Source organism: Phyllostomus hastatus, unplaced genomic scaffold, assembly GCF_019186645.2.
Source record: "Phyllostomus hastatus isolate PE091 unplaced genomic scaffold, TTU_PhHast_1.1 phas_contig_98, whole genome shotgun sequence".
In the NCBI taxonomy this organism is placed as follows: Eukaryota; Metazoa; Chordata; class Mammalia; order Chiroptera; family Phyllostomidae; genus Phyllostomus; species Phyllostomus hastatus.
The window spans coordinates 3272346-3284680 of record NW_025333999.1 but is presented as its reverse complement, the minus strand read 5'-3'; the positions used below and the strand labels follow the sequence as shown (position 1 = coordinate 3284680).

Sequence of the window (12335 nt, the reverse complement as noted above, 5' to 3'; positions counted from 1 at the left end):
TGTGGAAGAAAGAATCCCACCCTTCATGACTGAGAAACCCCAGAAGTTCTCTAGCTTGAACCCATTGGATGAAGCCTCTTTTAAATAGAGCATCTTCATCCTGAAGCAAGAGCTGAAAAGTTCCAGAATGTTCCAGCAGGCCCACGAACAGGCCCAGTGCACAAGCTCCACACCGATTTGTAAAGAATTTCCATCGTGAGTATCTGCTGAAAATCTCAGTGCATTTGTGTCCATCTTTGGATGCCTCCCCGTGTTTGGAGGCTTGCTTTCAGGGCCTGCATGTGTGGCTGGGGACATTTAAGTGACAGCTTTGAAATAAGGCTCCAGCTCTTCTCTGGCCAGGGAGGAAAAGGCCAGAGCTTTGGAAACTAATTCAGCTGGGCTGGAATGTCATGTTTGAGCTGTCTGCCCTTGGGAAATTTCTTAACCACTCTGGGCTCTAGTTTCCTGATTTCAAAAAGGAGGGAAGAATAATTAAAGATATCCACCAAGATTGTCCTAAATAATTTTTAAAAGTATAAGACTGCCTATTACAATGACCAGCATGCAAATAGCAAAACACTACTATTATTCATGTAAATAAATATTATTAATGTAAATAAGTATACCATCCAATTCAAGGCTTGAGGGTTTATCACTGGTGGCTTTTGATATCACCATCTCTACAGAAAATACCATGTGAAATATCTTCTCTTTGTTCCCACTAACCTCTCACTATGATTTAGAAGAGTCAGCAAGCTACAGCCCTCAGGCCACTACTTGTTTTTAGAAATAAAGTTTTATTGGTACATAGCCATGCTCATTCATTTACACATATTCTATGGCTGCTTTCACACAATGTGGGCAAAGTTGAGCTGTTACAATAGAGATCAAGTGACCCTCAAAACTGAAAATATTCATTATCTGGCTCCTTACAGAAGTTTGCACCCCAGATTTAGAGTTAGGTTTTCATCTCTTAGCCAAAAACTCATTCCCTCTCATATCCTGCTTCCATTCAACCTTTACTGACCACCCACCATGTGCTTAAACCCTGGTGATACATAATCAATAAAATAAGGCTTGTGCCCTTCTGGAGGTCACAGCTGGGGGTGTGGGTGGTTTATAACGTGCCAAGCACTGTTCTAAGCATTTTGCAAATGCTTAATCCTTGTAACAACCCTATGAGGCTAGTGCTATTCTATTCCACATTTTACAGATGTGGCAACTGAGCCTCAGAGAGGTGGAGTCACCTGTGTAAGGTCAAAAGCAAGTAGCAGAACTAGGCTGTGAATCCAACCAAGCTGTCTCCTGAGCCACAAAGCTGTGTGGGCTCTTATTCAGAATCCCTTGATCTAGGGTACAGGCTGGAGGAACTACACATAAAACTGCCCAGACAGTTCCCAGACCACAGGAGCAGAAAGACAGGCTGACTTTTCCTCTAGGCTCATTTTACCATAGCCTTGCCTCATCAATGCACTCTCCCAGACTCTCTGCACCAGGAACTTTTCTAATCCTCCCACACACACACCCAGAGAGGCTGTGGCATTTGCTCAAAGTCACCAGCTCTAATGGGATGGGCTGAGACTTGAAAGCAGTTCCTTTTGCTGCCTAATCTGTCCTTTGTACCACACTTGGGGCCCTCCAGAACAACTTAAAACAGGCAAGAACAGCCTTCTTGGTTTGCCAAAGAACACATCTACTTTGGAAAGTGGCATTGCGGGGAAATGGTAGATTATTTTTTTACCTATACTGTTGCCCACGTCCCCAAAGGGGCTGTAACAAGCTGAAAATATTAGGATGTGAGAAATTATTTCATTTTATTTTGCCCAATTTGGCCTCCTTTAAGCTCGTTCTAGCGTCCAGGATTCAGAGCCCATAGTATATGTGCCATGCTTGCCTTCAGGATTTTATATGTTGCATTCTGAGCCTGTCTCAGACTTGACATAAACAAGTTCAACAGATATTGAGTGACTTCTAACTGCAAAACTCTCTGCTGAATGGCTCCGAAGATTCAAGGATCAATAAGAAAAGGACCTGACCTTCATGGAGTTTAATGCTTGAAGGGCAGGAAAAAGCTTAATGATCGTCCTTCCTTCCTCCCTTCTCTCCTTCCTTCCTTCCTTCCTTCCTTCCCTCCCTCTATGTGCCAGGCACTTCCAAATTCATGATCTTGCAAGGACAGAATTTAAGAATCTGGACTCAGACAGATCTGGTTCCAAGGTTGGTTCTGCCCTATTGGCTTCATTCTTTTCCTTCCTGTGCCTCAGTCACTTCCCCTGTGAAATGGGTGATGAGGTGAGGACTCCATAAGCCCACATCCTAAATCCCCTGGCCCAGGCCTGGGCCCATGGTGGTGGTGAGATAAATGGGGACTGGTCTCTGTGCACCCCCAGATGCTGTGTATAATCACCTGACTGCATGTCTGCCCCCTCCCCCAGACAGACCCCCTTGAGTGCTACAGCACACAGGACTTGGAACCAGAGGATGCTCTGGGCAGAAAACTATAGAAAAATGGGGCTCATTTGCTCTGAAGGGGCTTGCAAGTCTTTAAGCCAGAGACATAGACAGGTCATCAACATAGATGTTCAAGTTCCCAAGGATCAATCAGTTATTCACTCAACAAACATTGGCACTTTCTATGCACTGGGCACTCTTCTAAGCACTGGGCACCCTGTGGTAGACAAGTAAGACAATTTTTAAAAACCCTGCCTTCATGCTGCTGGTGGCCCAATTTAGAAGGAAACACATAATTGTAAATAACAGAGCAATGCGATCCACAGTGACTGGAGTAGGGGAATCCGCATGAGGAGCTGTCATCTGTGCTGAGACTGGAATGGGAGAAGGAGCCAGCATGGCAAGGGTGTTCTGGACAGGGGGGACAGCCAAGCCCAGGCGACAATGCAGGGAACAGAAGGGAGGTCGGTGAAGCTTGAGCAAAGTGAGAGTAATGATGGTGGAAGTGTGGGCAGAGGTGGGAGGAAGCAGTTACGAGAGCGTGGAGACAGTGCACAGACACCATCAAGAGAACCTTGATGTGTAGAAAGGACACACTTTTAGAGTGATGGTGGCAGAAAAAAAGATGGGAATCAGCAGTGGGCAAGTTGGTGATTCTGGGGGTCGGACGGGGGAATGCTGGGTTACAAGCTGCTTGGGTTCCAGAGACTGATGTGGAGAATCTAATAGATCATAAGGAGTTGGGGGGGGGGTGCCAGCTCTGGGGTAGCCCTCCCCAGGCCTTCCATGGCTGGCCACAGCCAGAGCTGCTAATTCAAAGGACAAAAGGAGGGTCTTTCTGCACTAAAAACCAGCCAGCTGCACTGTAAAAGAAGCTCCCTGGGACCAGACCTATTTTTTTTTTTAATATCATCTAGGTTAGAATTGTCCAACTGTCTCCCTTGGAAAAGGAAGAAGAAAAAAGGTGCTCTGATTCCCAAGCAGGTCTTCTTTGAAGGTCGTATTTCAGTTTCATTGTGATAGCTAAACAACTTGCTCTTCCTTTTTTTTTTTTTTAACTATGTAAACTGAGGACTCCAGCTGCTTAACAGTTTACCTTCCCTGAAACCAGAGCACGCTGTTATCAAGGCTTACAGTGCCCCTGTACTGTTCTAAATGCTTGTCCTATAACGACGCATTGCATCTCGTCTTTGCAAGAACCCCAGAGGCAGGTGCTACTGTTACTTCCACCTTACCGACAAGGAAACTAAGGCACGTTGTAGAGAAGAATTACCTCCTTCCCCCACCACCCGGTCAGTGAGGGCCAGAGCTGGGATTCGAAGAGGCTGGCTGACTCTCAGGCCAGAAATTCAGCCACGTCGGAGACCAAAGCCCCACACTTGACCTCGGGGCCCATCTGAAGCCCTACAGCCCTGGGAGAGCCCTGCAAAACAGAGTCCCCCCAGTTCGTCTTTACCAAGCCCTTGTACATGAAAAAAGAAATCGCCATATATGTAATGATTGAGTATTATAATGATGAATATTGTGTTCTTACTTCCATCCTCAGAACACTGTCCACCGGGAGCAGGAAGGAGGAAACCCGGAGACGGGAACCCCTGAGTGTGAACCTATTGCTTCCCGCCTCCTCTTGGAAGCCACAGCGCCACCTGGTGGCTGGCCATTGTAGGTGCAGGCAAGGGGAGACGGGTCCTCCTGGCCTCATTCTTGTCCAAAGCCAGGCCTTGTTCAAGCGTGGTGGTCCCCAAACTTCTTCCGTAAAGAGCCTGAGAGTAAAAATGTTTGACTTTTCAAGCCAGTGTCTTTTACAGACTCAATTCTGGTGTTGTAACACAAATGTAGCCACAGATAATATACGTATGTGCACACAAACCAACCAGGCTGCATTCCGATAAAACTTCTTGGACATTGAATTTTGAATTTCGTAGAACTTTCACATATCAAGGAATATTATTCTTCTTTTGATTTCCCCCCAACCACTTAAATATGTAAAAACCTTTCTTAGCCCGTGGGCCACACCAAAACAGTGTCCCGCCGGTTTTGGCACCCTACCTGTGGCTTGCTGGCTCTTGTTCTGGAAGCTGGGGACCTAGCAAAGAACAAACAGATAAAAACTCCTGCCTTTGTGAAGCTAGTGGAGCGAATACAATCAACGAGACAGAAGCCAAATACATATGAGTTGGTTTTCTGTGCTAATGGGAAAAATAAAGTAGGGCAGGGGGTGATAGATATGTATCGGGGCTGCATGCATTTATTTATTTACTTCATTTTCAGAGAGAGGGGAAGGGAGAGAGGAAAAGAGGGGAAGGGAGAAAGAAAGAGAGGGAGAGAAACATCGATGTGAGAGAAAAACATCAATCGGTTGCCTCTGAAAGGCACCCAGAATGGGGATCAAGCCTGCAACCCAGGCATGTGCCCTGACTGGGAATCAAACAGGCAACCTTTCGCTTTGCAGGATGACGCCCAACCAACTGAGCCACACAGGGCTAGGGGCTTCATTTAAATAGGATGATGAGAAAGGGCTCATTGAGGAAGTGACCTTTAAGTAAAGCTTGGAAGGAGGGAAGGAAAAAGCCATGTGTATATCTGGGGGGAGGGATTGTTCCCACTGGAGGGAAGAGCCAGCGCAAGCAAAGGGCCTGAAGCAGAACCGCCCTGATGTGTGTGACAAAGAGTGGGAGCAGAGTGAGCAAGGGGGAGAACGAGGGACGGGTGAAAGCAAGGAGCTGATGGCAGATCACAGAGGCCTGGGGGCCTTGGGAAGCACTGTGGGTTTTCCCCTGAGAGAGATGGGAGCCGTGGCAAACCTGGAGGGTGACATTTGTCATTTTACCAACAGTCTCATGTAATTCTAAATAACCTGTTTTCCCACTGAAAAGTTTCCCAGTGGAACTATCCTACTGGGTACTGGAGTTGGAGGGAGTGGGAAGGGAGGAACAGAGAATAAATGGGAAAATTGATTCATTAGGAGAATCCATTTCTCCTTCTTCCTTACCTTACATGCCCCCTCCTGTCCACTTAAGGACCCTGGTCCCCAGGGACCAGGACAATTCAGGCCACCCACCCCAGCCTCAGCCACAGGATGACCTCAGCTGCAGGTGACCTGCAGGATGGCTGGCCTTCCTGCACATCATAGAAATGGCCAGGTAGGCCTGTAAGTCAAGGTCACGCAATCCCTGTCCTGGATTGGCCCCTAGATGCATCAGTAACACTGGGAACCTGTTTGCCTCTCTGCATAAAAAGCAAAACAATAGTAATAGCAATAGTAATAACAGCAACAAAACGTGCTCTAGCTGCTTCCCAAGACTGTTGTGTGCAATGTGCCCCACAGAAACACTTTGGATAAGAATCACAAGCGGCACAATCTATTCACCACAATGCTGATGAGGGTTAAATGAGTTTATGGATAAAGAACTTGGGGCTGTGCCCTGTAGATAGCCAGTGCTCCATCGACACTGGTTATTATTATTATCATCACAGCACAATATGTCTTATTCACAGAACTCATTGCAGGGCGCTGAGCTCTCCTCCCCCTGCCCTTCATTCTCCCACCCAGGTCCTTAGAAGGAGGGTGGTGGCTTAGAATGGGGCTGCTCACATTGACCTCCCCTGGGAGCCTGTTGGAAGGAAATTCAGTCCCAGTCCCCCACCCAGGCCTGCCAGTGGGAATCTGCACTTAACAAGACTCCCCCCAGGGGTCTCAAATGTAGTAAAGTGTGAGGAGAACTAGCCTGGAAATACCATCTTAAGGGGAGGCCCTCCTTGTTCCCCAAGAAGCTTGCGCAGCCCCCTCAGGGCACTCTTCCCGCTCCTCATCATTTGTTTTGTGTTGGTTTTTCCTGCTGAGTGGAGAGTGTCATTCTGGAAAGAGCTGACTGTTGACTGATATGTCCCCAGGGCCCCACGTGGAGCTAAGCACAGAGGTGGTGTCCTAAATATTGGTGGAATAAAGTAGGGGGAGGAAAGGAGGGAGGGGTGAAGGGGTGAGGAAGGGAGAAGCTAAGGGGTACAGGGGAGATGAAGGGAGAGAAAAGGAGAGGGAGAGGGAAGTAAGGAAGGGGAAAGAAGGAGGGAGGGAGGGAAGGAAAGAGAGAGGAAGGGGTGAGGAAGAGAGGGGTAAGGGGGAGGAGGAAAGAGGGAAAAGGAGAGTGGGAGGAGGGTCGGTGACAGGAAGGGGGGAGGAAGGGAGATAGTGTGGGTAAGGAGGAGAAGGAAGAAGGGAGAGGTGAGGGGGAGAGAAAAGGGTTCCCTGTGGGGAGAGGGGAGGGAGGCAGCACCTCCTCACTCCACTCTGGGGTACAAGAACCCCCAAAGTGACTAGGGCCACCCCCAGGCAGTGCATCTGTGGAAGTGTGGAACCAAATACTCAAACTTCCATTTCTGACGTTGTTTCATCTGAAACAAAGGGAAGCATTGGCTTTCTTAACCCTTAATGTAGGGTTGACCCAAATCTACTTAGCCAGTTGGCAGTGACCCTCACTCATTCTCGTCATTTATTCAATCAATATTTACTGAGCACCTACTGGGTACCAGCCTAGTCTCAGGCACTGGGGACACAGCAGTGAACGAGACAGATAAGCATCTCTGCCAGGGACATCTGATGAGAGAAGCAGACAGGAAACAAGGCAAATAACCATGCCGGCCCGAGGTGATGTGCCACAGCCTGCCCAGACCTGTGTGAATGAGTTGATGGATTGGGATAGTGGCTGGCGAATGGAAGATTTCTGCCTAGAAAGAGCCAAGATTGAAGAAAGTGTAATGGAAGCAGAAAGGAGCAGTGAGAAATGGCAAATCTGGGACTCTCACTCACAGGAAGAAGGGAAAATAGTGTGATCTCCTGTGATCTCGACCAAAGGTGCCAGAAACCACTGGGAGCTCTCCTGAAGACGTCGTGTGATGGGGAGTCCCGCTTGCCATGGTTACTTCCCCTCGGTGGGCACTATGCCTGGTGGGGTTCCCACAGTGGGCAAAGCCACATGGTTAGCAGGATGCAAAAGTTTTCAAACAGACAGTTCAGAAGGGGGTCTATTCTACAGGATGATTGATCTGGTTTCTTCCATGGGTCAATGAGATAGGAAAAGGAGGGCAGGGTATCAACTAAATAAATCTAAAGAGATAGAACAACCAAAAAACCAAACAGAATTACCATACCACCCAGCAATTCCACTCCTGGGTATACACTCAGAGGAGTTGAGAACAGGGTTTCAAAGAGGTATTTATACATCCATATTCATGGCTGCACTATTGCCAATGGCCAAAAGGGGGAAGCAACCCAAGGGGCCCTTGACAGATGACTGGATCAACAAAATGTGGTATATCCATACAGTGGAATATTATTCTGACCCTGCTACAACATGGATGAACCTGAGGATAGTATGCTCAATGAAATACGTCAGTCTCAAAAGGACAGACACTGTGTGATCCCACTCACAGGAAGTCCCTGGAGGAGTCAGATCTGCAGAGACAGGAAGTAGATGGTGGGAGTCAGGGGCTGGAGGAGGGGGATGGGTAGTGCATGTTTGGTGGGGACAGAGGTTCAGTGTGGGAAGACCACGTCCTGGAGATGGATGGTGGTGATCGGTGTACAACAGTGTGACTATACTTAGTGCCACTGCACTGGACACAAAAATAATTATGATGGTAAATTTGTTACGTGTATTTTACCACAATAAAAAAAAACACACATATGACCACCAAATGCAATATGCAGACCTTCTTGATTCTAAGAAATTAACTATAAAACCACAAGCAGGAAAATTTGAATGTGGACTGGAAATTAGAAAATAAAAAAATGTATTGTTAATTTTGTAAGTGTGATATTAGTAAGAAGGTGCCTGTGTGCTTTAGAGGTGTGACCTGAAGTTTGTAAAACCATCCAGGGTCTGGGATTTCCTTCAAAACAGCTCAGAAAACAAAAAGAGGAAAATGGCTTAATGACATTAACCTGGTAAAATCCTGGTAATTATTAAATGTGGGAGATGGGAATGTGGTGCTCACTGTGCTCTTTTCTCTAAGTGTATTTGAACATTTTCAGAATAAAATGCTCTTTCTTACAAAACACAGGATTCAAAAAGTGAAGGTGAACTTCTAAAACATGAGGGCAAAAGTGTTTTGTGCGGTTAAATTTTAAAAATTAAAATCATTTAAAAATATTTACTTATTAACATCTCACTCTTTCAACATTTTATATATTTTATACTGCATATAATAAATATAGTAGAATACTTGTATAATTGATAAATATATAAATATATTCACTTATCATTTATCTATATATAAATATATTGATAAATATATAATTGATATATACATGTGCTGAAAACGTGTCCGTTTTACCGATGGGGTAGGACTTCAGAAGTTTGAAGATCACAACTGTAAAGATTCTGCAAGCCTTTTCATGGTCCCAAAAAGCAACAAGGATGGGAAACTGCAGCAGAAGTTGGCCATTCGAGGAGGTTGTGACAGAGACGTCATCTTAAACAAGGCCTCCCAGCTCTGAGTTTTCTACAATGCGTCTCCCTTTCTTATCTTCTGACTTATATGAAAGCAAGTTTCTGCCACCTTCTGGGCCGGGTTGGATACTCCTACCAGCGTGGCAGCGAGGAAAGAGCAACAAGATCATCACATTTGGGCACACAGTAGGTGCCAATAAATGTTAGCTGTCATTATTATTATAAATGATACTTAATAGTTTTCCTTGGACAACAGGGTTTCAAAAAATTCTATAATTCACTGACCACTTTTCCTCCCCTAAAAACCTCTTCTCAGTGGGTCTGTGGAAATAACTCATTCTAGCCCCTTAGAAAAGCCTCACTGTTTCTGAGAAGATTAATCAAAGTTCTTTTTTAAAAGGAAATAAAAGAAAACCAGAAGAAGATGGAAATAAATGGACACTGAAGAGGAGAGGGAGAGGAAAGAGAAGAGGGCTCCTGGAGTGGGGACGAGAGAGAAGTCATGTTGAGCACCGCAGCTACAGACAGCAGGTGCGCCCCAGTTGTGTACGGAGGGGAGGAAAGGTGGGTGGATGAGTGGACAGATAGGAGGATAGGTGTGTGGGTGCCTAGATGGGTGGGTGGAGAGGAGAAAGTCAACAGGACCAGTGTCCTTCCTCACCACCATTGCCTTTCTACAGGATGACAGCAAGTGCCACCAGATGTCAGCCTAACCTCAGGAAACCACCTCCGAGGCCAGCCTGGCACCAGCTTTCTCACTCTACCTGAGCCCTTGATGGCTCATTTTGATAATCCAAGGTCCGTTGCACCCTGTATTTACATAGCCCTCAGCAGCACGCCCCAAACTCCACCGGCATTTCTACCCTGATTCCCCTTCCAGCAGATGAAAAAATAGGAAAGCTTAACAGAGAGCTGTGTGTGATACCCGAGAGGATATCGCTAACTTCCCAGAGGTCAGACTGGAGCATGGGGGCGGGGGAGGGGCAGGGGGAGAGAGAATTTCTGGGCCCCTGGGGGTGGTCAGCATCCACGTCAGCCTCAGTTCCGATCGCCCTGAAGTTAGTATTCACATTCCACATTCCTGCCCTCTGCCCGGGAATGCACCCAGTTCCGAGCCTTTGCCAAAGAAACTCTTGAGAAAAAGAGAAAGAAAGAGGTGCAAGCTCCCGATTCCCCAGACCCGAAGGTTCACGCAAATTGCCTTCAGTCCTCCAACAGCCCAGACGGGGGAGAGGCTGGGAGCCCGGGGAGGCCCTGGCCCGAGAGCGCACGGGCACAGGCAGCCTGCAGCCTGGCCCTCGACCCCACAGCGACTCCCAGGAGAAGACCCACTCTTGGGGCAAAGAGAAAGGGGGGCCAGGACCAGTCTCAGAGCCACCCTATTCTCCCAGCCCCCTCTCTACCTTCATTACAAACTTGTCTTCTGCCCCCAAAGCCAAAGGTTGGGAAGTGTGAGTCCTGTTCCCCACCCCCACCCCAGAAAAGCCGCATTGGAAATATCTGCCAACCTTTCCCTGGTCCCCAAGCAGGGTCCTTTGAGGATGCCTTGCCACTACAATTAACCCTATTGTTTCTATCCCGTGAGATGCCCCGGGGTTCACAAGAGGACTTAAGGAAGCTGATGTCGAACAACAGGGAAGGAATCTGAGGTGTCAGCAGCCAGCACAGCTTACCAGTGAGTTCCAGTCATAAGCACCCACCCACACCCACACCCACACACAGAGTTTGCCAGAAACAAGCTTTGCCTGACTCCAAGAGACCCTGAGTGCTGCCCCTCACCCCGTGCATACTCACTCCCATTCCTTCCTCCTGGCCTGGGGGGTGCTGTGGATTTTGTGTGCCTGGTGGGCCAAGATGACATCCCGGTGGTCCACCAGGCCGCCCCGCCGCTTCAGAGGGGGCCCCTCGCAGCTGCCGCTCATCCGGTGGGACTGCGTGACCTGCCGGGTGCTGGGTGGGCCCGAGGGGGCCGGACCTGGGGGCCCTGAGCCACCGTCGTGCAGAGCATCATAATAACCACGGGGGGAGAACATGGGGTCTGGGACCCAAGAGGACTTCGACATCCATGGGCCTCACTCAGAAATCTCAGGATCTTCTGCCTCCAGCACAGGGTAAAACTAGAGGAGGAGAGAGAAAGAGAAAGGAGAGGAAGAGTGAGGGGGTGCTGAGAGAGCGAACACAGAGACAGGAGAGGAGGCAGATCGAAGGACAGTGCAGGTGACCAGACAGCCGCCTTCACAGGAAGTCAAAACACATCCCAGGCCCGGCCCAGCGGGATTTAGCATTTCCTTGGCAACTTGGGGCAGGAAAACCAGTTCTTAGAAGCTGCCTGGCAACAGGTGCAGGTGACGGACTGAAAGACCGTAAGCTGTGTCTCCCGGCACAGGCTCCACCTCAGGGGTGCCAGCCCCGGGACGGGACGGTGGATGGCTCAGCCTCTCAGTGTTCCCCTCTGCAAAATGGGTGGTCAGGAGCCTGCTTTCAGGATCCTCTGGTCCCTGGGTCCTGTGAGCTCTAGAAAGTCAGTTAGAAAACTGAAAGGGTGAGTTCAAGGCTCAGCTTTTTGTTCTTAATTTTTAAAAAAGATTTTATTCACTTATTTTCTGAGAGAGGGGAAGGGAGGGAGGAAGAGAGGGACAGAAACATCAATGTGTGGTTGCCTCTCATGTGTCCCCAACTGGGAACCTGGCCTACAACCCAGGCACGTGTCCTAGACTGGTAATCGAACCAGCAACCCTTAATTTTTTTTTTATTAATCCCCACCTGAGGATATTTTGTTTCATTGCTTTTAGAGAGAGAGGAAGGGAGAGAGATTAACATTGATGTGAGAGAGAAACAACAATTGGTTGCCTCCTACACTCGCCTTGACTGGGCACCTTTTGGTTTATGGACAATGCTCAAACCAACTGAACTGCACCAGCCAGAGCTCAAAGGTCAGCTTTAAAATCCATGTGGGTGTGGTCATCTCTCCAGTGAGCCTGCTCTTGTCACCTCAGCTGGCTTTCTGAAAAGAGAAAAGGGACAGAGCCCCACCCCTCACAAATGTTTCGGATGGACACTCAGCAACCAAAGGAACTGAAAGCCCCGAGAAGATCTTTGTGTCTACTCCACTCACTTTCCCACCCAATAAATGCTGAGTGAGGCCACTGTGTGCCTGCCCTTTGCTGGGCTCAAGGGACACGGCTGTGCATGAGAGGCAAATGTCCCTGCATCATAGAACGGACATTCTCCAGGGGTGAGGAGAGGGGATAGGCAATGAGCAAAATAAGTACGTTATGCAGAGATTAGGAGTTGAAAAGTGCTGTGTAGAAAATTAACCAGAAGTGTGTTTATTCGCTGGGGCTGCTGTCACAAAGTGCCGCAGACCGGGCAGCCTAAACACAGACGCTTATTTCTTCACCCTTCTGGAGACGGCGGTGTCAGCAGGGATGATTTCTCTGTAGGCCTTGCTCC

At 48.1% G+C, this 12335-nt stretch overlaps 1 protein-coding gene across 1 annotated transcript in view; it reads right to left on the bottom strand.

Moving 5' to 3' along the window:
• The window catches only part of CACNA1A (calcium voltage-gated channel subunit alpha1 A), a 293167-nt gene that overhangs the window by 266468 nt on the left and 14364 nt on the right, over window positions 1-12335 (bottom strand). The window contains exon 2 of the mRNA XM_045852887.1: window positions 10677-10999. Coding sequence (XP_045708843.1) covers window positions 10677-10945 — 269 coding nt within the window. The 5' untranslated portion in view covers window positions 10946-10999. The remainder of the gene's footprint in view (window positions 1-10676; window positions 11000-12335) is intronic.